The sequence below is a fragment of the Tyto alba genome, unplaced genomic scaffold (assembly GCF_018691265.1).
Source record: "Tyto alba isolate M040663 unplaced genomic scaffold, T.alba_DEE_v4.0 Super-Scaffold_6, whole genome shotgun sequence".
Taxonomy (NCBI): domain Eukaryota; kingdom Metazoa; phylum Chordata; class Aves; order Strigiformes; family Tytonidae; genus Tyto; species Tyto alba.
The window spans coordinates 46,079,343-46,102,720 of NW_024881327.1; the positions used below are offsets into that span (position 1 = coordinate 46,079,343).

General features: G+C 39.0%; 2 protein-coding genes across 10 annotated transcripts in view; one reads left to right on the forward strand and one right to left on the reverse strand.

Annotated features, from left to right (window-relative positions):
* Window positions 1–16,054, reverse strand: part of CFAP99 (cilia and flagella associated protein 99) — a 63,925-nt gene extending 47,871 nt beyond the window's left edge. The window contains exons 1-3 of one of the 3 annotated variants that reach the window (XM_042808412.1): window positions 15,952–16,054; window positions 12,976–13,103; window positions 943–1,087 (exon numbers count right to left, since the gene is read on the reverse strand). In XM_042808412.1, the coding sequence (XP_042664346.1) occupies window positions 943–1,087; window positions 12,976–13,095 (265 nt within the window). In that variant the 5' untranslated portion in view covers window positions 13,096–13,103; window positions 15,952–16,054. Of the gene's footprint in view, window positions 1–942; window positions 1,088–3,344; window positions 3,516–12,975; window positions 13,104–15,951 lie in introns of those variants that run through there. The other 2 variants (XM_042808410.1, XM_042808411.1) reach the window with 2 other exon arrangements.
* Window positions 16,055–16,521: 467 nt separating this feature from the next.
* The window catches only part of ZFYVE28 (zinc finger FYVE-type containing 28), a 159,622-nt gene continuing 152,765 nt past the window's right edge, over window positions 16,522–23,378 (forward strand). For all 7 annotated transcript variants that reach the window (XM_032987426.2, XM_032987429.2, XM_042808340.1 and 4 more), the window contains exon 1: window positions 16,522–16,868. In XM_032987426.2, the coding sequence (XP_032843317.1) occupies window positions 16,830–16,868 (39 nt within the window). In that variant the 5' untranslated portion in view covers window positions 16,522–16,829. The remainder of the gene's footprint in view (window positions 16,869–23,378) is intronic.

The window sequence follows — 23,378 nt, forward strand, 5'->3', positions numbered from 1 at the left end:
TCTATACCTTTCCAGATTGTGACAGAAGCAACCAGAATTGCCATAAAATATTAATAGCTTTTAAAACATAAAATGTAGATATATTAGATATGGATTTTTTGTATTTTTCAACTACTTTGAATTATATTGACTGGACTTTTCAAAGTGCCCACAAAGCTTCAGAACATACCTGACTTAGAGAACCAGTGCTAGTGCAATTTGTGATTCCAACTTATTTAGGGACTTAATAAATCAACCCCAGTATATGTTTATTAAATGCATAGCATATTTTTAAAATTACTTTTCAATGTGTTTCTTAATGCCTGAAATAACTTTGGGAGTAGTAAATGCTCTGATTAACTATCTCATACTATTAGATATAGTTGTATTGTAACTGATTCTAAACAAGTAACTAATAAAAGGAAAATAATTGACCTCACTCAGACAGAAGCCTATTTATGTCATTGTGATGGTCAGGAATGAAGAAACCCATGTATGGATAGAGACAATTGTATCTTCATACTATGAGACATACTGTGTTCCTCAGCAGACAGAGCTTTGTTATCCAATTTCATATCTGAGTGGCAGAGGTACTAGATTGCATAGAAGATAATAAAGGAAAATCACTGAAGAACATTTTTAAAAGTGATGGTTAAACTTCCAATATACTTCTTCCAGCTACCAATGCTATCTTCCGTCTGCATGTTACCTAATCTGCAGGCATGTTCTACAGAATTTTCTTAGGTAAAATTCCAGCTAACACATGTGAGAGTCCAGAATAAATAACAATTTCAGGATTTAGGCTTTACATCATAAGGCCATTGGAAAAGCTCCTGTACTTCATACTGCACTGGGCACAATTTCAATGCTTCAAATGTAATATAATACTAAGACTTACACTAATAAAATAATATTTTTTAAAGTGTTGTTGTAAACACATTTAGTGTTTTAATGAAAACTTACCTATATAGAGATTACGTTCAGAACTCAGACAGTATCTCCCATCCCGAACAAAAAAGGCATTGACTACTACATCCAATAAGGATTTATATTCTATGCATCCAGCTAGTGTATCCAACACAAATTTTTCTTCTGTCACGTTAAGAGTCTACAGAGATACAAAATTAATAATGATTAATGTATTCTGGAAATAAAATGTTAGTTGTGTACAAGAAGTACAATAATTTTGAAGTAATTGGGAAACATGAATAATGAACAGCAGTGCCTTTGGTAGGGCTGACGCACTTCTAATACTATTAAATATGGGCAGTCCTAAGAAATTAATGGCCCTTGTTAAGTAAAATGTAACCTTCCCCAATGTTAAACTTTCCGTTTATCTGCTGACATACGCATTTAGTTAAAAGGCCTTGATGTGTGAATGTCAACAGTTAATGCAAAGAAAATTTGAAGTCTCTGAGCTATGAGCAATGATTAACTTTGGCAATAGTATGAGAAAGTTTCAGTAAGAGTTTGCTTTTCCAGTAGGAAACCTGTTCTTGCTCAGTGAAGTCTGTGCTACCTGGGGAGGCTAAGTCGAGGGGAGAAGCTGGACAGGGATTATGGAAAAGACTCTTAACTGCTACTGTAACATGATACTGCAGAATATGTCTAATTTAAACTAAACCTGTGAGTGCTAGGATTCTTGTTAATGCAGACTCTTTCTTATCCAGCTGTGCTATCAGTCACTTGTAATGTTCATACAATACCACAAGAGAACAGAAAAAGTAGGGTCAGATGCTCACTGCATGCCATTTGGATCCTACCTTATAATCCCTTTAAAAAGTCTGAATGCTCCTGAACTTTACAGAGAGTTTCAATCATGATAAATAACCTATGGAGCACCTATTACTACATGAGATAAACTTCTAGTATGAACCACCTTTAAACATTGCAATAAAATCTGAGGCCCAGAACAGTTTGTTATTACATGAATTGAAAAAGGACAGCCACACTATAACAAAATGACAAACAATAATGATTCTTTGACTTAAGGAGGTTAGTCAAGAAGCCAAGAAAAAAGTTAAGTGCATCTTCTGAAAATACGTAGTCCACATTTGATATATGATCTCTCCCACAGCTCTGAGATGTGGGAACAATTGAACTGCAATAATATATCAGATGAAAGGTTCACCTTGCCTAGTAGGCTATCTGCTAGCATCTTGATCGCTTTATTTCCCTAATGTGATTCATTTCTAGTTTGAAGGTATTATTAGAGGCTGCTGCAAGGAACTATGTGAGTGTTCTGATGTATGACACTCTACAGGGCTTTGAGACTGAGCAAATACAAGGCAAAACGTTAAAATTAGGGTTCTAGTTTTTAAATGTAAAAAATGATGCAGAAGCATTCCAAGTGTATTTTCTCAAGTTGTCATTCAGAGCAAGCATAATTCTTTTTCACTACTCCTGCTCAAAAGTCAGGTTTCATTCCTTCTAATTTGTGCATCATCACCAGAAAAAAACTGCCTCCATATAATTGTCTCCACATGCATATATTTATATATACATACACATGTATGCAGGCAAAATTACACCTACATACATCCTTGTAACTTCTTTAGTGCCATTGGGATTACACTAATACATCTGACTACCTCTCTAGCAGAACTGTAATAGACAATATTACTAATGATACACATACAGAAACAGAACCAAGCTCAGTTTGTTGTTTTTAGATCCTTAAGGATAATAATAGCTAATATGATAGAAAAGGTTTATTTCTATAACTGAAGTAATCAGATATGACTCTGAATATATTCTATGACCAACATATGTTGTGTAACAAGAAACAGTGTAACCAAACTAATTAATACATGGAGACATGGAAGCTTCACAGAGTCTGCTGGGCAGCACTACAAACTGAGGGCAAATAAGCAAGCTATCACATTCTTAATTAGGACTAGAGAAAGAAGAACCACCAACCAACAGGTTGTGGTTGAGATGGGAGAAAGGGAAATGCATTTGGGAAAACAGGAGCCAACTAGAGTGAGGTGGCAAAGAAGGAGCACAGAGAAAGTGAAAATAAAAGTAGGTGAAAACAGGAGATACAGAAGGGCTTAGATGGAGGATGGACACAAATGGAAGGGTAGATGAAAGAGACTGAACACATCTGAAAATATGCAAAAAAATTAATTTGATGGGAAGCATGGACTCCATCTTGCTAAGCACTGAGAATTCTTGTGAGGCACACAGTCCATTCCAAATATACCTTTTCTGAATGAAGATTTACAATTTATGGAAATTATTTCATAAAACTGGCAAAGAAAATCCAGAAATCTAACTGCCTACTAAATGCTCAAATCTGTATCTCATATTTGATATGAGGTATCTGAGAATTCACCACAAAAGGCAAAAGCAAACGCAAATACCTGAATGGCAAAGTGAGAGAGGATGACATTCCAGTAAAAGTAGGATTGTGACATTTTGCATCTAAAACAATCAGTCCTCTTGAACAAATGCTGTTGTTCATGAACAGATCAATCTGCAGACAACAGTAGTTCTTATGATAAACAGAAAGTCTGTGGTAAAACTGGACAAGCCTGTTGGAAACAAGCCCAACAAAAACTCTCACAAATATTTCCACTAGAAAGCTAGCCTATAAATTGTTTCCAAGTTATTTGATTAGAATACTTGAATTCATCTTCTGGGTTCTTTGATATGTATGTATAAATTGCTACAACAAACTAGTGCTTTTCAAATGTACTTTGGAGAGATATGCAGAAGTAGACAAGCAGTAACAAGATGACATCAGTGCCCAAATCATATCTCCTATACAATTCAGAATATAGCATAAAAATACAGTTGCATATTTACATTTATTCTACTTCTTTTACTATTCTGGGTTAACAAGTCAGTCAGGAATTAGTTGTTAGGACAAATGCAAAAATAAGTGCATACTCTTGCTTATTCCCTGAGCAAGAAAGTACATAACCACTACATGGCCTTGAGCTAAGCAACAAGGTGACAGGAGGTGCACTGTAGGGACAAAGCGATTGGTAATTCTGTGGACCACGGGCCAAAAAGTCTTGTCATGAAATATTATCAATTAAATATACTTTCAGCTACAAATGGTACTAAATGTTCCATTTCTACACATAAAAATTGAGAATAGTTAAGCAGCCCGCAGCTGTCATCCAAGGAAGTGATCTCATCAGAACTCATAATAAACTAAACAAGACCAGGCAGGATCAGTACTTGGAGAAGAAATCTCAAAGGTGAGCCAGTTGTTGGTTAACCCCTGCTGATAATCTAGTGAATCAAAAACCGAGTCAGTGGTTTAAAGCAGTTAGGATATTCTCTGCACAGAAAGTGCATTGTGTCCTCAACAAATTTAATCAAGGATATCTACAGTTTATATCTGAAATCATAACTGCTTTGGGAAAGTAATATGTTGGGTAGGTGTCACTTCCAGCAGTAATTCCTAACTGCATTCTTTCTGTGTGGCTTTATGATGCATTTTATGTCAATGACATGTATTTCAGAAGTGGTCAAATGATCCTGAAACAGTACAGTGTGATGACTGTACATTGATAGCACCTTTTGTATGAGGTTCTCAAAACGCTTTACTAACATTAATTGTGTTTAATGAGATTCCTTTTGGCTAATATTATTTTGCAAATGCAGGAACTACTGTATGGAGCAGATAAGAGATTTTCCCCAGGCAACACACTAAGTCATTAGTGGCAACAAGAAAAGAATTAATAAACACTAATTTGTGAGCCTTTGTTTTGTCCATCAGACCATCTTCTTACATTTTTGAGTATACTTTACCTCATGTATTTCTCTGTAATGACTAGCAGTTAGCTATGTTTGCAAGTATGTTGTGTCCTTCGGCATGAGGAAGGCCAGATAATTTCCAGATGAAAGTAACACATGCAGCTATCATCCTCTGTTGCACTGAATATTGGAATTTATCAGAATACAAAACAGATCTTGAACAATATGCCTGTTCTGTGCTCAGGAAACAAGCTCTCTAATGTTACAGTTTGTTGTTTTGCTGTGTAAAGCATAGTACATTTATGGTAGATGAACCCTGGATGGTCCTATATTTTTAATATTTGCAAGCCTATATACTGCTGTGTTGATCAATGGCTGCACTGGATATAATTAAATACAGTCATATGTGTTCACAATGCCATTCCCATACAAATATCTGAAAGTGTTGTCCCTTTGGCATTGAATTTCAGCTTTTTTCTGATTCCCAAGTATATTAAGTTGTAAAAGAATGATCTTGTCTGAAATTATTCTGAATGATCCTGTGAAAAAAAATGCGACTCTTGTCTGAATATATGCTGATTGGTGTTATCTCCCTGTTTTGAGAAATCCCTAATGCCCTTAGCCTGTTTCCACTGACTTGTTTTCCTTGCTCCCTGACACTCAGCTGTAGCTGGGAACCAGTCAAGTTTCTTCGAGGAGGGAAGAGACTGTGTAAGAAAGCTTAAGCAAAGGACTTCATACACAAACAACTTTCAGCATGTGTTAGTGCAAAAAATAGCATGAATTAAATGGAGAAGTATCTGCAAAAAGCAAGCTTTGCCACTGTGGGTATATGATAATAAGGATGGTTACAATGGGACCTGCTTAAGGGCCAGAGAGATCAGGAAAGGATGGGTAAAGAAAGAAGGAAAAGCTCTTGTTTCTGGAGAGAAGGAAGGAAAGGAACATCAGCTGTGCTCTGAGATTCTCATGATAAGGCTTTAGTTTAAGGTGAAACAAACATTTTAGAAATAAGATAATATTTGATAAAAAGGTAAAATAGCATTCACCTCCTGAGAGAAATGAGTATAGTATGTATGGAACTTGTCTATTTCTAGTCAGAATATGGGCATTTTGCAGATACAGTGTGATTAACTTCTAGTGCTTCAGATATCAGTGCTAGTTCTCTCCAAGAGTCTAATCAAAATGCTGTGGAAATGAAAGAAAATATTCCTATTGAATTCACTGGGTTTTGAATCAGTCACCAGAACCCAGTCCTCCTTCCCTCTGAAGTCAGAGAAAATGCTTCCAATAATTTCAGTGGGGGAAGAAAACCTGGGATCTTAGGATGTAAGTAGGAAAACGTCCTGCTTCTACTATTTACAGTCTATGTTGCCATGACAAGCTAGTGTTTTCATCTTCACGTGATAATGCTGACCATCTTGAAGAGTTACAGTTAACGTTATTTTCCATTGCACTTAATATTAAAATCACATGAGCGAGACACTGCAGAAAAATCAGATTCCATCCTTTCCTTAGAAAGACCCTAATCTGCATTTATGTCAGTAACTAATAATACAAATTAGGCTTGTATAATTCAGTAGGATTTTTTTCACCACATGTATCAAAATACTCTTGCATTACATTATTTTCATATTCAAAACTAAATCTATGACTTTTGACATCTGGGGATTTTACTCACAGTTGAGTGGGCATGTGTGAGACACACAGCTGAACCAACACAAATGAGAACTATTAAGAGTTATGCCAAATTACACCATGTTCTTGCAAAATGGAAATCTCATAAACAGGTTCATCTTGCTATCAACATGAGAGAGATAAAGGAGTGAAACAGTGAATTTAGGGTTGCAGTTCTGATTTGACAGAAGTAAGCTTTTCAGTAGATGGGATTTATAAAGGTCAATATGATGAATCTGATCCTGCAACTAATTGAAGCAAATAATTCCACTGAAAATAGAGTTATTTTCATATAGAAAGGCACAAACATTGCATGGTAACTTCTGTCTTAGAATCTGTCTCTTGTTATCGTAGCAGAAGCTTGATTCTAACAGTCACAAGGAAGAAGAAAAATGCTTGGAATGCTTCAGTTAGGTACAAAACTTAGTCTTTTTTTCAAAATGAGCAGATGCAGTCCATTTCTATAAATGGTCTGATGAAACGATATCCTTATGTTCAGTATACACTGGATGATGGATCACTCTGGATATGGATAATTTCTGATAGATTTAATTGAAGAACACTTAATAAAAAAAAGGTGGTTTAGTACACAAGAACAAAGATATTATCTGGAGGGCATCGGTTTGATGAAAGGAATATTAAAAAGTATTTAGAAAGATAAACAAGGAGAAGTAGTCTGGGTATTCAAGTGAACAACAGAAATAGAGATGTAAATTTGAATGTGAATATTGGTAATTTAAAGAACTGAGATTTAAAGCCTTATTTTAAGTTAATGTGTTATTCAGGACAATTCAAATTGAATTCTTTCTTAATAGCAACAAGGTCACAACACTGAAGCAAAAGCATTTACTTGTGCTTATTATTTGGCTTTAGGAGGTTTGAGGGACACAATATGATTCTTCATGATCGAAGGTGAAGGCTCGTTGCAACTAGGAATCACCCATCATATTACTAATGAACCTATGTTCTTATTGAAACTATTTGTAGTGAAAAACAAGCCCAATATTATGTTATAAACATAATAATTTACAATACAATAAACATGAAGATTGTACATAACTGGATTGCAAGTCAAAGTGTAGTTTTCTTCTTGGAAGAAAATCAAGTCTGATCATTCACTGAGAACAACAAATAGAAATACTTTTTATGATGTAAAATTCACATGTTACAGAAATAAAATGTATGGAGTTTAACACAGAATCACGTCTAGGTTAATTGTGATCATAACATTCTAATTAGAGGAAACCATGTTATTTACTATTCAAAAATCCTTACCATATTTCATTTTTAGTTCTCGAAAAACAGGAGGTTAATAATCAGTGAATTTCCCTAACTCTACTAAAAAAGTATGAACTAGTTTTAAGATAGGAACTGAGACTGGAATGTGTCTTCTCTCTTGCTTCCTGAGTGGTCTTGTAGAGATTATGTTCTCTCTTGACACCTTGGTTTTAAACACTATTAACTACCTGTCACTCCAGCAATTTATTTACACAATTCCATCACACCAAAAGAAGATTCTATTTTTATACATGTAGTGGTTCAGACTGACCTGAACTACTGTCAAAGTAACGGTTTACCTCTGCTCTTTAAAATTCACTTTCTATTCCTTTAGTATTAATTTCCTGATTCCCTATTTGTAGATTGAAATACTGAATGGTTGCAATGTGCAAAACGTGAAAAAGAAAATGCATCCCAATGGTGACTGGATATGTTATCTGCTTGATCTACCTCAGTTACAAAAACACAGGGGAAGATGGGTGCTTTTCCAGAGCAGTACACAGTAATTAGACGTGTGGCCACAGCTATTGGAAATTGACTGTGTAAAGCAAAATCCCACATACAGCTAGAAAAACTAACTCTTCATAACAGTATCTAATGCCATAATTTCTCTATAAATAAAGTTGGCCAACTACTTATCTCATTAACACCAATGTATGTACAGAGTAATGCTTCTAACAGTCACTCTGGAAGGAGACTGTACACCCAAATGTTTTCCAAACAGATTTCTATCTCAGAGCTTGAGACTGCATTTCCTACAATGAGAGAATATGTTCAGATGGGAACACTGATATTCAAATAAAATTACAAAGATGCATTAAGAAATAATAATCAAGAGGTCGCTTCTGCTTATGTTGAAGATAATGGATACTCTCCCATGCTATTTCAGAGGAAAAAGATGAGAGTAGCTCACATGGTCTGATTCAAGTAACTATTTTTGATACAAAGTTGTCAAATTTTCATTTTTTTAGCTAGCTATTTGGAAATAGTAGTGGCAAATCAAATGCAGGGAAACAGCTAGGGATGAGTTTTCAAAGTGGCCCACAGGGGCCAAGCAGTGCCTTACAATATTTGGCTTTTTTGTTTTCTTATGAAAATCCATGTGCACTTTGCCAAGTGAAAAATATCCATTTGCATGTGCTTTGTGTGAATTTATACAGCAGCAGTAAGCTTCCCTGAAAATTCTGTGTGCCCTTACCACACCCAGCCCAGGACAAGCAGAGCTTTCACTACAATACAGGATGAGACTGGGACAAACCATTGTGGGTCAGTCTGGGAGCTCAAACTGATAGAAGAGTCTGTCTCGCCTATCTTCTCTGTGACATCTGCCTCTTGTGGGCTTCAGTTTGAAGAGAGACAGAGATTTCTGATTCGATTTAGGTACAGTAGAGACTGGAACTGAATCTGCAAGCACTCTGAGGTGAGCAGAACAGAACCAAAGAGGTGAGCGGGACTTGCTGGACAGTGACTGGAATCAACAACTTGAAGAGATGGAATTGGGATGGGTTAACTGGGTTGACCTTGGTAAATAAGTTTGAGGGTGAGTAGGAGAAAGGACAGGGATAGAAAGCTGATGGAGCTTAGAACAGAATCCAGTTTATCTTTCTCTTCCATCTGCCCAATACTGTGCTAGCAGAGTTTTCCAAACCTCTACAGTACAGCATTTCCCAAGCACTGTGAACTGCCAAAACACAAAAATTTCTATATAGTCTTTAAGAAAGAGAAAAATATACTATTAATATTTCACACAATCGTGTATTTTGGGTTTTGTTTTAGTTATTTATCTAACCTCACATCTAAGTAAAATTAGAGCATCTGGAATTTAATAAGAAAATCTTGTTGATGAGTTACAACACAAACCCCCAGATTGTGTCACCTCTGCAGCAACATTGTGAAACCAACAGAAATGCTGTGTTGGATTTTGAGCAGAATATTCCAGAAAGACCAATTCTATATGTAGTAAAAGATCTAATATGGAAATCTACCAGTTACTTCTTGCTGTCATTTGCAAAACAAGTCTATCTTCACACTACAGCTTCAACCCTTTGGATTTTATGCCTCTCTTTTTTTTACATCGTCATATTGTAAAGTCCTTCATTTTAACATGTATTTGCTTGCCCACTTTTACCTCTTTTCCTGTGCCTCACCTCACCAACCATTTTCACTGCTTTCATTTGCAAGGATTTGCACAAGAGTGGTCTTATGCCTGTGGTAGACAGTTGACAGGGTTATTTGAATCAAGACAGACTGTACCTTCCAGACTCACTCCCTTAGGACTAAATCCAGCTTCCTTTCATAACATAGTCACATTTATCATGTACACAAATAAGAACCCTAAACTACAGCCTAAGATGCTGGCCTCTCTCTGTGACATTTCCTTGTTGTTGCTGTCAGCTTAATTTAAACAATTCTAAAACAAAACTTCAGTGCTCTCATGCTACTTCTTTCCTCAATTATTGGCACTGTTGTGAACCTGCCTGTTAGTCAAGCCCATAATTTCAGAGGTCTTTTTTCACATAGACTACTCTGAAGGATATCATAACCAGTTTATGTGCATGTCTTCTTCACTCTTCTTGAAAAGTAAGTTTCAAGTACTATTTTCCTATTGTTTCATAGCTAAAAATCTAAGGTAGTGACTCAAAATTTTCTATTTTACTGTAATAAACATATCTTTCCTGGGTTTAACTAACCCAATCTTTCTGGAATGGTATTGTTATGATTGTTCTGCGAGTCCATTGTTTTGACCCACTTACTCTAACTAGCATCTCACAGTTGATTCTAGCACATAAAACAAAAGCTGCCTATCTTTGCTATCAAGATGCTTCACCATTCTACCTATCATTTCTTGTCCTTTACTGATGTCATCCCCCATTTCTGATCAGCCAAGGATGCCCATCTCCTCCTTTCATTTATTAGACTTCCAAACAAGTAATTTTATTTACTTTCCATCAGCTCCTACAAACATTTATATTGCTCTTTGAAACCTACTTCATTCTGACAGAGGTTTTCCTCTGCAAAAGTCCTTTGCTATCTGCTCCTTGCAGTTCAGGTAAGAATGTGTGGCTGTGAGCGGTTCTTATCTCCAGGATCTGGCGCTTGACAATACTGGCATCCATAGTGGCTCCTGCAGCCCAGCAGAGACACACTGGGGTGCTGAACTCCCTCAAACATATTCTGGAATGACGTCTGCATGCTGTCTTTTTATTTTGAGAGAAATAATCTAGCCCAAAATTCTTAGTTTCATCAGGAACAACCACAAACAGCTGGACAATATGCTAAAAAGCATATTTTATGTAGGTTATCAACAGGCTATCAAAGAACTAAACCAGACACCTCAGATATCATTTTAGAATAATATACAGACTATAAAACATCACAATACAATAATGATATATAGTATGAATGAAATATACAGTGTTGATAATTATGGGGATCTGATTATACTTGTAGCAGATGGAAAATTAATTAACCAGTTAGAAAACTCAAATAGAAGAGAGTAACTTGTAGAAAAGTCAAGTGTGATATACTGCATGCCTAAGTAAGTAAATAAATGTAAAGACAGCTGTGTCTTGCACTTATTTAGATTTGTGCTCTTGGAATCTGACCCTCCTGATTTTTGGGTGGTCAGTAGTACACAACACTGGCTTTGCTATTTGTCATGCTGCTAGCACGGGACATACAGGCTTGAATCTAGTTTGTGATTTCAAATGATGGCATTAATCAGGATACAAACTGGAGGAAGTTTCTGCATGGGTCAGTTAATATTGGCTAATTGGTAAGTGGCCAAGCCTGGAAATCTTATGTACAAAAATGCTACAATATTTTTAGGATCATAAGCTTATTATGAAACAGAAAAGAAAGAACTGATTTTTTTTGATGAATTATAATCACCCATTTGGTACTGAAACAAAGCTGAATTTTATATAAACATAGATCTTACATTTTACTTTCTTAGATAAATTGACAGCAAAAATATTATGTAGTAAGTGAGCTGAAACAATCCCTGAGAAACACTTCTGCCTTACCTTTGGCATCAACTATACTCCCTGTTCTTCCCATTTTGAAAGGGTTTATTATGAAACTTAAGATTCACATTTCTCTCATGGAGTTACTGCTTCTTTTGTCTTTGTATCACTTTTTCTGGGCTGAGAAGAATAATGATCTGAATATTAATTTTTACAAGTATTCATTTTGGCAGCAGTGGTAGTTGAATTTACCTGCTCTCTGGCCAGTGAAAAATGAATATTTTGAAACTGAATCAGTTCCCCACTGTAATTCAGCACATGAATGCAGAGTTATACCAGTACTACAAGGCAGGGGGGCAGTGCCAGAAACTAGGGACCCGAGTGGACATTTTAAGAAAGGAAGCACCCAAGGAATGCGTATGGATCCGTTGCCTCAGCCTCTGATTTGCATATCACACCTCCATAGTTTTATATTCTTGCAGTCATTTCTGTTTATGCAAAATTAATGTAAAAGACTCTAACTGGATAGCAGTGTTTTAGACCTTATTGTCAGAAGTGGAAATGAGCACTGGAGCTACATAGGAGTGTGGAATCAGGGCTCTGGCAATGTAGTTTGATAATACATGGCATGCACAGACAATAGCAATCTAAACAGTATTACTGTCTTCCCTTAGTGATTTTCTAAAGCTGATTCAATCCAGTAGCTGCATCAGCACAAGTCAGCAGAGCACTGAGGACAAAAAGACAGGAAGAGGTGACAGACTATAGTCAGGAAAGGATGGGAACTGCTTCAGCCAGTATAGCTACATATTGGCAAGTATTAGTCCGGTTACTTGTGGTATTCAATCACGTAGTTGATTTACTGTCACTTCCCTTCTGTCTCACTGTTCTGATGGTCAGTTATGTCCTCAGAGCAAGAATTCCTGATCCTGTGAGTCAGCTTCTGAACCGCATTCGTACATACAAATGGGTGGTGCTGATAGAAACTTCTATTTGGAAGGAGGAAAGGAGACAGGAAACTACAAAACAGCTTAGTCAGAAGTGGAAGAGAAGCTTTCCCTATCACTGTCAGATCCATTTTAGAAGGTTGTTGCTTTCCTGTTTTGATTTGGTTTGGGGTTTTTTTTGTTTGTTTTTTTTTTTTTTTTTTGTTGCTATTCAAGCGTTTTTCAACCCCTCTAATCTTTACCTTGTTTTCTGGTGATAACCATAAGGAATTTGGACTTTACTTATGAATGAAAAATATCTGTAGGAAAAAATCTCTGAAAGTTACAACAACATGTTAGAAAACAGATATCTTTATATTTAAAATCACATAGTAAAACAAAGTAAGGTATGTAAGACAAACTGAAACTTAATATACCTGCAACATCTTAGCTGATTCATTCAAGAAATCCTCCACACTCTGATTTTCAGGGTTAAATTTGTTAAGCTGTTGGACTATTATTTCAATATGTTTTCCATGGCTGACCATCTTCACCATGGAGAATCCTATAAATATAGTAAATAATTAATTTTTCATGCCTCCTTCAGTTGTAGCATAATGTATGTTGATAGGCTCATAGAGAAGATATACTGCAGTAATGTAGAAGAGAACATTTAGGTCAAGCTTTCAAAATCACAGTTACTCAGAACAGCTAACAGGAGAAACGAGAATACAGTAAACATCAGTAAAAGAGAACACATAATTACATATTTCTTATTCTGCAAACGTCTCAAAAGATCCTTAGGATGATGCCTAAAATGTTTTTTGTATCAGGTTATTTGATGAAATATAATTAAAAATAATACTAGAGAAAAGCATGAATTTTTGCATATGTGCTATACGGGTCCTATTTAATACACTGCTCTTCCCAGTGAGATGCAAGTGAAAGAAAAATTTGAGTCTTAAATCATATCACATGTTGCTATTAACAGCCAATTTTACCAAAAGAACAGGAACAGAGAGGAATTACAAGGAAGCAATGAGACAGCGTTGGTCAGCAGGCTGTGCAGCAATCACAGCACATCAGTAGTCTAGGCCACTGTCAAGGTTTCTGAAGGCAAAGCACTTGGCTTCTTGTTATGCTTGATGCTTTGTTTGTGAAATGGCTGGGTTACATCTATCTCAGATGACATCTTACTCATATGTGTGAGAGTCTGCAGAACTGGCTACCTCAATTTTAATGTTCACATGACAAGAACTATAATGCATTTGCTTATACATGTGCACATATTGTTGTGTATGAAAGACCAGTGATAGTAATGATCAGGGATAAAAGTCATCAATGTGGTGTAGAAATGGGGAAAAGTAAGCACAGAAGTAATTTTACATGGTGAAAATAAAAATAGATTTTTGAAAATCATTCTTGTATTTCATATATCATTGTATTTTGATGTCAGAAAAGCATGCTTGATCAAGTTGATTCATTCCCACTGTGGTAAATATAATTAATTTCTTGTTTTAAAAGGGTATCATAAAATTTCCAGATACAGTGTTTTTGTACTCTGCATTTCATCACTATTATACTCAATAATAATTGCGTAAACGTCACTTTTAATTACTAATCTCAGACTGCTGAAAAAAAAGAGTTTGTCTGTGATTATGTTCAATACAGGCATTTAGTTACCTGGTGTGATCAAGACAAAATGTCCAATTAGAAAAAAGTTCAGCAAACAGGGCTGTATCATGACAAGTGATGGCAAATAAAAGAAGAGGTGCTACTGTGTTTCTGTCACTGTTTCTCCACTCCTCTGAGAATCATGATCTGTTTCTCTGTACCTGCCAAGGCTCTTACACTCACGAGGGATTTTTGGATAAGGGAGAGAGAAATACCTCTGTACTCATTCAGGCTGAATCATAATTCAGGCTCCAACAGGTCTACCAGTGACCAATAATATTTCTTCTGGCATAGTAGAAATAAATGTGAGCTTTCATGCTCTGTACATGCTGATATTCACCCCTCCCCTCCAAATAACCATCATTAAAATCAAAACCCGAAACATGCAAACTAATACATATAGTAACGCCTTGAGAACTCTGGATGTATAGGGGTTCTTAACAGAAAGAACTTCACTTGTGATTGTATTTAAACAAACTATTATTATCAGCAATGTTTTAAAACATACACATCAGGAATAAATTGCTTTGTGTTATGACATGCACCCTTATTTCCACACAGCTATTTAGGAGGATATTCTAATTGCTATGTATAAAAATGATATAAATTTATACTATGTGCAGAATGGTAGAAATTTTCTTCCATTATCTGATGCAGAATTTCAGTTAAAGGAGGTAAGAACCCGACTTAGCTTTCTTTTTCAATGGATCCTGGAGATATTTTAAAAGCAATTACATAGGATAAGACTGGCCACAACTGTAGGGACTGGTTTCAATGACCTGAAACAATCCTTCAGGTTTAAAATTTGCTCCTGTGTTCCTAGACTAGAAAGACTGCGACTGCATTTCCTCAGATGAAAGCCACCCTTCTTAAAAAAAGAGGGCTGAACTAACCCTCCCTGCAAAATTCAGTCAGATCAAGTAGCTACTGCTCAAAATGGAATAGGTGTTTCTCTCAGCTGTGTGGTAGAGAAAGAGCCACTGAATACGGGGTACAATTGTCCCAATGGTTACAACATGCCATTGTCAGTTACTCTGGACTCTTCTGCATCACTGACTGTCACCTAAGTGTAGCAGGGAGCAGTTCTGGGCACAGGTCCTCGGTTCAGCAGATTCCTCTCTTAAGGCAGCAAAGCATCAGATAGAAAACGTTCACCCTGAACAGCAATAGCCCGGATCTTACGTTTATTTAAAATTTGATATATTTCAATGTTTTGCATACCCACTACAAGTATTTTACTTGACACGACAGAGTGTTTTTAAATCTAATCTCTTGTGGAACTTTACAATTTAATATTAGCTGTACAAAACCTTCTGCAAATAAGTTGCATCACATTTATGAGGCAGGTAGGCCAGAGGACACCGAGGCTGGCTGCTCGCCCAAAATCACAATAGTTAATGAAAACTCTGCGAGTGAATCCCAACAATCCCGTCTACAGTGTAACACAGGCCCCGTTAATCATTGCCATTCTATTTATAAACACATATTAAACGAGTGAAACAGTTACAAGCCTACGCAGGGCACCCGACACTCTCACGCATCAGGCATTTTACCCATGTTTGTTTTCGGGGGTGTAACGCACGGCTACAGCCACCCTGCCGCACGCCGGCGCCCGGGAAGCTGCGGGGGCGCAACGCCCCCGGCCCCGCGGCCCTCGCCGCCTGGGGTAAATGCGCGAACGCGCAGCGGCCCCTGCCCCCGGGGGCGGCCTCTCAGCCCGGCGCTGCCCGGTCTCGTACCTGACTGCCCCCACCGGAGCCCGGCACCCCTCCCTCCGCGCGCTGGGAGCCGCCGAGACCCCGGGCTGCAGCCGCCGGCGGCTCGGCCCGGCGCCGTTGCTATGGGGCGCGAGGGCTGCTGGGAGATGTAGTTCTCCCGCCCGCCCGCCTTCGTGTAGCGGAACGGCCTGATCGGGGGCGGAGAACTACCCGGCTGGGAAAAAAAAATATGCCGGCGGTTGTTTGCCGCCGTTGCCACGCAACTCGTTCCGTCCTTCCCCGATTGTTGCGCTCGCGGGCAGCTGGACACCCGCCGGCCTTCTGCTACGCCCGCGGGCCGGGCTGGCTGTCACGGGCGGAGGAGCGCCGTCCTGAAAGGGCCACGGTCCGCGCGGCCCGGGGAGGTGACTACAAGTCCCGGCATCCACCGGGCCGCGGCGCGTCACAGGGCCGCCGGGGCGTGACACGCTGGTGCACGTCGTTCCTCCTCCCTCCCCGCTTGTGACGCAGCCGAGTGGGCGGGGCGCGCGGGGGGCCGTCCCGCGACGCCACCCCATTGGTCGCCGGAGCCCAGAGGGGAGGGGAGAGCTCGAGGCTTGGCGCTGCGCATGCGCCCCGGGGGCGCGCGCCGCTGCCGCCGGCCGCGCGATGTTTTGGGGTCTGTCAGCGGCGCGCGGAACCCGCGGTACCGGCGGCCGGTCCCTCCGCTGAGGGCAGCGCCCGCACCCCGCAGCGCTCGGCGGCCTCCGCCCTCGGCGGCGGCGGCGGCAGCAGGAGGAGGCGTCGGCGGAGGAGACCCAGCGGAACCTCCCGACTAGGGGCAGGGCTCGCCCCGGTCCCCCCAGCGTCGCGGGCGGGGAGCCCGCAGCCCCGGCGGCGGGGTGGCAGCGGCTGCGGTGATGATGAACAGGTTTAGAAAGTGGCTCTACAAACCCAAGGTAAGTTGTGAGGAGCCGCCGGGCAGCCGCCGCTCGCCTCACCCCGGGAAGGCGGCGGAGGGTGAGGGGGGGTCACCCTCAGGGCAGCGGAGGGGCGCGTAGCAGCGGCGCGGGCGGCCGTGGGTCGGTTGGCGGGGCGGGGCGAGGTCCCGTTTGCTTTCGGACGGGTCCGGTTTAGCCGCGGCGGTTCCGCGGAGGAGGGCACGGGGCGGTGCGGGGCACGGGAGCCGGCCGGCAGATCGTACCGGAGCGGCTCGCCCGCTGCGGGGGGGAGAGATGACAAAGCAGAGCGTGTGCCGTGGGGCTGGCAGGACCCGGCGGGAGCACGGTGGGCTTCTCCCCGGCTCCGGTGCCGCTCCCGGGGGCTCGGCGGCATCGGGCAGCCTGCGGAGGGGCTGTGGATTTGTCTGCGCGCCCCGCGGTGCGGCGCGGAGGCGGCTCTGCCTCGCCTCGGGCTCGGTAGCCCTCCTCGGCTGAACTCCCGGCGGCTCTTTTCGGTGGTTTGGAGGCAGCCTGAGCCCGGGGAGAGACGGTTCAGGTGGTCCTGCTCGGCTGTTAATGCTATTTGCGTGCACTTGCGAACTTTTTAAGTTAAAAAAATGTGTTGAATGGTGCTTTGTAGGTGTGTGTTTTCTGCTCTTTTCTGCTCGCTTTGAAATTCTTGGAAGGAATCCAAGAATCATAGCTTGCTTTGTAATGAAATTATCTTCTGGCACGAGTTAAATAACAACTGTCTGGAGAGTGATCTTGTCTCGCATGTGATGTTCAGATCGTGAATGAAGGGCATTACGGGTTTTGAACGTCTACGGCATCCTTTTTCTGCCCAGGCATTACAGCAGTCAGTATAGTTATTCACTTTATGAAGTATTTGGTTTAATTTTTGTCCCTGTCTGTCACTACCACCCGTTTTATTGTTTGTTTTAATATCAGTAATAGTGTTAAGCCTCATTTTTGTAAACCTTCCATGCACACAATCCTTTTGCCTGAATTACAGCCAGTATGCTCGGGTTTAAAAAAAAAAAAAAAAGGTCGGGGTGATACTGCAAAATAAAAGTTAAGACTGTACTGGCACTATGCATTTTGTATGCAGTCATAACCCTGGTGAGTACTGTTGAAGAACACATACTTATGTGATACTGCTGCTAATAACTGAAAGGAAAATAATTTAGAAATTAAGTAACTGAAAATAGAATAACAAATTACAGATAGCTTTCAATAAACTGATACTTGTTTATGTTTTATACCTGGGAACAACTAAGAGGGAAACAGTTAATTCTATATGCAGAAAAAAATCATTGCAAACACAGCTTTTGTCACTATTTTTTACCGAAACTAACTCAATTTCATGTTAATCTTCTTTCTAATGGAAATTCAATCTTTTTATGACAAAACTTAGGTATTAATGTACTGTTCTGTTTTACATGCTGTAAGTTTAGCATCCAAGATCTGTATCAAAGAGTGTGTGCTTATATTTCTGTGGGACTCATCTGTGGTGAAACAACTTTCCAAGCCTGTCGCATGACACTGGGCCTCAAAAATCAGTAATATCTACTGCTGTTAGTTTAAAACTAGCACCGTGTCCTTTTTATTGTATATTTCTGCTTTATTTGCAAATAGTATTTGTTAGTTTCAATAGCTTAGTACATAATTTTTGGACTTATATTCAGAATGAGCTACTGGCAAATCGTAATAGCACAGGTTCCTTCAGAAACAAGCATTTTTTTTTTAATATACACTGAATTGGTATAGTTAATACAATTAAATACACAGAAGTTTGAATAATGCTTTTTTTGGTAGAAAGTAAGGTGGAGGTGCTCACATTTATAGACTGTAACTTTCCTGGTTATATTCCTTGCTTTCCTATTTTGGCAAGAAATCCTTAGGATTCCTTCCTGTAACGTTAGTGGGTTCCACAGTCTGTTTTGAAATGGTTTTGAATATCATATGTTTTGAAGATTACTTTTCTGCATATTTATTTTGGTAGGGGCTATCACCACTAGTGACTTACATTGCTTACTTAAAATCCCCTGTTAGGTACTATGGATGCCAGGTAGATTTTTATCAGTTAAAATTTTGCTACTACCAATGACGAGGCATGCTGCTTCTGAAGTATTCCAGATCCTACTGTCATATAATAGGACTTCAGCATGGCAGCAGACTTTGATGCTACTGGGCATTTGGCCTACAGCTTTGATTGCCGTTCAGAGATAATTTTGAAGGCGGGGGGGGATGACATCAGAGTGCAGCAAATTCACAGTACAGCCTGTTCAGGAACATGAATACATGGTTTAGCTTAATCCCAAGGGAACTATTTCATAATTCTTCCTAAAAAACCCAACCCCCAAATATGTAAATTAATTCAGCTTAATCTTTGTAAATGGGGAGACGAGGAAATGGAATAGAACAGATATTGCTTAACAAGATGGAATTACGAAACTATCAGGATAATCATCAAGTTACTGTAAGATGCAGACCTGCATCTAGGTAGAGATATTTACTTGGTCACTGCTGCACCTCTGTTTGAACATACCAAGGATGGGAGAGAACCGGTGTGTAGGAAGTGGAATGTCTTGACTAGTGTCGTGAGCATGTCACGAGAACAGCACAACTTTACTAGATCCTTGTGCAGTGAGTGCTCTTCCTGTCCAGCCCTATTCTTCAGGTATGCTGATATACCAGATTTTAATAACCCGGATCAAATGCCTATGGTAGAGGTAACCAGAGAATGAAATAAATAGCAGTGATGTGATCTGTATAGCTGGTAGGAGGCAGACTTTTAGCTGATGTATTAGAGACGGAGCAGAGATGAGATTTGTTTTCCAGCCCCTTATGCCACATTGATTGTTATTTCATTTTTAAAATGTGGTCTGTAAGATGTGTTTTCTGTTTGAGGACTGCAGATTCAATGCATTAAATGTTTGGAGGGAGGTGGATGTTTGCTTTTGAAGCAGGAGAAAATGCAAAGGAGTGATTGGAAGCAATAATGTTCTTGAATTGCAGCACACTGGAACAATAGTTACTCTGTTTGACCTCTTCAGGACACTGCAGGCTTCCCAGGCACTGCCACCTTTCTGAGACAGAGGATGATCCCTTCTAAATCAAAATATTTGTCTGTATGCACAGATATAATAAAAGTATTTCCTGTCACTTCAGGGAATTTCTTATCTTGTACTTTCTGCTGCTAGAGCATTCCACAGGTGTCAGGTCAGAACCTGCTCCCAGGCACATCTGAGCATCCAGCAAAAATACAGAACTAGACTGGTTTTGCAGAGTTTTGAAATGCGTTTGATATCCAAAGTATTCAGAATAATTTTTGTGAATGTTGCCGCTTAAATCTAGCGACTAGCTTGAAAAAGCATGGGTAACTAGCTCACTGGGGTAGCTCTTCTGAATTGAGCTCGTTTATTGATATTTTGAAAGAACTGTTTAGTGCTTGATAGGGGAAAAAAAAAAAACGTCTCTGTCTAACCACAACTTCATGATGGTTTTGATCTGTTTAGCATGAGAGACTGAAACATCTTCAATGCATGTTTATTTTTCATATTTTTATTATTTAAATAATATTGCTTGTTTTGTTTACATCTATGAATCTGAATACATTTTTACCTGGGGAACAAGACCCAAGGAATATGTTTTTTCATTAGACCTTACCTTCTTTTTTTGATATTTTACTTGTGCACTCAGTAACCTATTTTTTTTGCTCCTACTTTCTGTTACATAGTAAAAGAATGTGACCTTCTTGTGATAAATGTTGAAGAATTTCTTATGTTCCTATGATTCACAAAAAAATTCACAGTCATTGGTAGTAAAGATACTGCTTTGTGAATGCTTTGTCCAAGTTAAATGATGCTCACAAGGCTTGCATAAGCCTGGATGTTTTGTGTGATTTTTATTTATTTTATTTATTTTATTTTTTAACACTCCTCTCTAAGATTGACCAAAGTACAGCTGTGCCATTAGTGTCTGTTTTAAATAAAAGGCTGCATAATTCCCATGGAGATGTGAAGATAGGTTTAAGGGAATGGCCCCAACTTGTAGCTAGGATGAACACTTCTGACAAGTAGGTACTCAGCAGACCTCTTTCACATGCTTCAGAGGTTATGCATCTTCTCCCCCTGGAGTGCTTGGAGATGCTGAGAATTGTAGTTGCTATCTTCCTGGGGGTATTTGTTTTGAAATACTTTCCACTGGTTTCTTTTTTAAATCTGATCATTACTTTCTGCAGCTGGGTTAGCAGGTACCTCATCAAGGCAAGAGGTTCTTGCTGCCTGTTAACCTGTTTCTGCGATGGTGTTCTCTGATCAGAAATAATATTTAGGGGTAAGTGGAATGGCAGCTACTTGGAGGCTTGTTTCTGTGTTTGTGCATAGTGCCTTTAACTTTTTTTTAAGGGTCTTCTTACTAAGCTACTCTATGAAAGTAAGACATAGCTAGTAATAATTGTTGATAATAATAGTTGTTAAAGGACTTTGAACAAAAGATAGGTATGCTACTTTAAAAAAAAAAAAAGCTTAAAGCAAGAGATAGTAAAAGGTATCTTGGAAGGACGACCTTATGCAAGTAAGAGGAAGAGAGCATTCCTAGAGGAGCAAGATCAATCCCCTAAAGTAGAAAAGTGAGAGCTGATGACAAAAAAAATAATCGAAGGTTCCTTAGTGGCAGAGCTGACTCAAAGAAGTAAAAGATGGGAAAGACAATAGGAAATAGTCAAAATTGGTTTTTTGTTTGTGTTTTGTTTTTAGAGGAAGAGAAGAAACACGATTGTAGGAGGTTTTTTTTACAAAAATTTGTAAGTAGAAAAAGAGGAAGGGATCTTTAGAGATTAATAGAAGTTTGAATAGAAGATAGTAAAAAATTACAGAGTCAACTATGTGCTTACCATACTGGAAGGAGTTTTTTAATGCAGGTTAGTAGAATGAGATGCAGGAAGCAGGAGGAGTATTTTAAGCGGCGTTCTGATGGGTGGAAATGGCCAGAAAGCAACTATTGAGACTAGTTTTGGAGGAGTGAATGTAAAATGAAGAGTGATTTTACAGAGTGATAGGTAGAAAGCAGTTAGCATCTTGTTTTAGCTATGATTTCCAGATCTTAAAAGTGAAAGGTTTGCTCTTCACTGAAGACACTTGGAGTGAGTTCAGTTTTAGGCAAAATGTCTTAGAGAAAACTTCTTAGAACGAAAGAAGAGATAAATGCTGTTTGTAGCATAAAGCTTCTTTTTACTGGTGCTATACAGTAATCAAAGCCTTTGGGAACAGCAGTTTGTGAACAAAACTTGTTCTTTGATGCAGTATTTGTATTAACATCTAATGACTTTCAGAGACAGAAGAATGAGGAGTTCTTCTTACTTGAGGAAACAGCAGTTACTGGGTTTTTGGAAATTTCACTGTTTTCACAATCAGCTTTTAAATCGCCATTATCTGCGTAATTATTCTTGTTGCTACTGTCTGATCAGAGGCTGTAGCTATTGAACCACATTAATCAGTGTTATTGATAACAATCCTGAGGAAGGCAACTTATAAATCATCATAAATTATTCAGTTTTAGAGTTTTGCATACTGAATTGCTTCATTTTAGAAGCACCATCTAGTGGTTTGAACACAAATGTGGAAACTAATCACTCTGCTGTTTTATTCCAGCTCTGAAGCTGACTGAAGACAATTACCTGCAGCTATATTGGTTTTGAGCCTTGATTTTACCTGTATCTGAAAAAGGGAAGTAGGGAACTATTGCAGTTATCTATTAAGATAACTGTTTAGCTGTTTTTAATTACTCTGATGCGAGAGAAATGCATACGCGTTGCAAAATTATTTTTGATATGGCTTACTGTGAGCAGAATCATAGCATATCAGGTCAAAGGTCCATCTAGCCTGGTGTGATGTCTGGTGGTTATCTCTTTCTCTATGTCCTGTAACAGATGCCTAGGGGAAAAAATATGAGATGAATAGAAACTGATATTTCCCCTGGGCATTTTTTTTTATATTTATGGTAGTCTGCAGCATAGGAGTTTGAGCTGCAGATTGTACCCTTATAGTTGAATAGCCTGTGAATATTTTTCCTTAAAATGTCTAATAATTTTTCAATTCATTTGTACTACTTTTCTTCATGATGACTATTGGCTTCTCAGTGCTTAAAGCTCAGTTTCATTCTAGTGTGAGGTAAGCATTTTCTTTATAAGCTTTTTCAGGCAGCCATTGGTGTGACCAATGTGTCCCTTTCCTGCACACTCTTCTGTTCTTTCTCTTGGAAACTTGATTTTGGTGTTTAGATTCTGTTCCTCTCTTCCCCCTATGTGGTGGTACTTAATAGAATGTAGAAAAAAAATACTTTTTAATCATCACAATTAATTCTTCCTAGGTCATTTTAGAATTACAAAACAAACCTACCAAAAATACCCTCTGCATTGGACTACAGAAGAATATTTTCTTTCTGAACTGACTGAAAAATAAACAGTGCAAATACTTTTGACGTGCTTCATTTAACTGCTTTAATAGGTATGATCATCTACTTTCC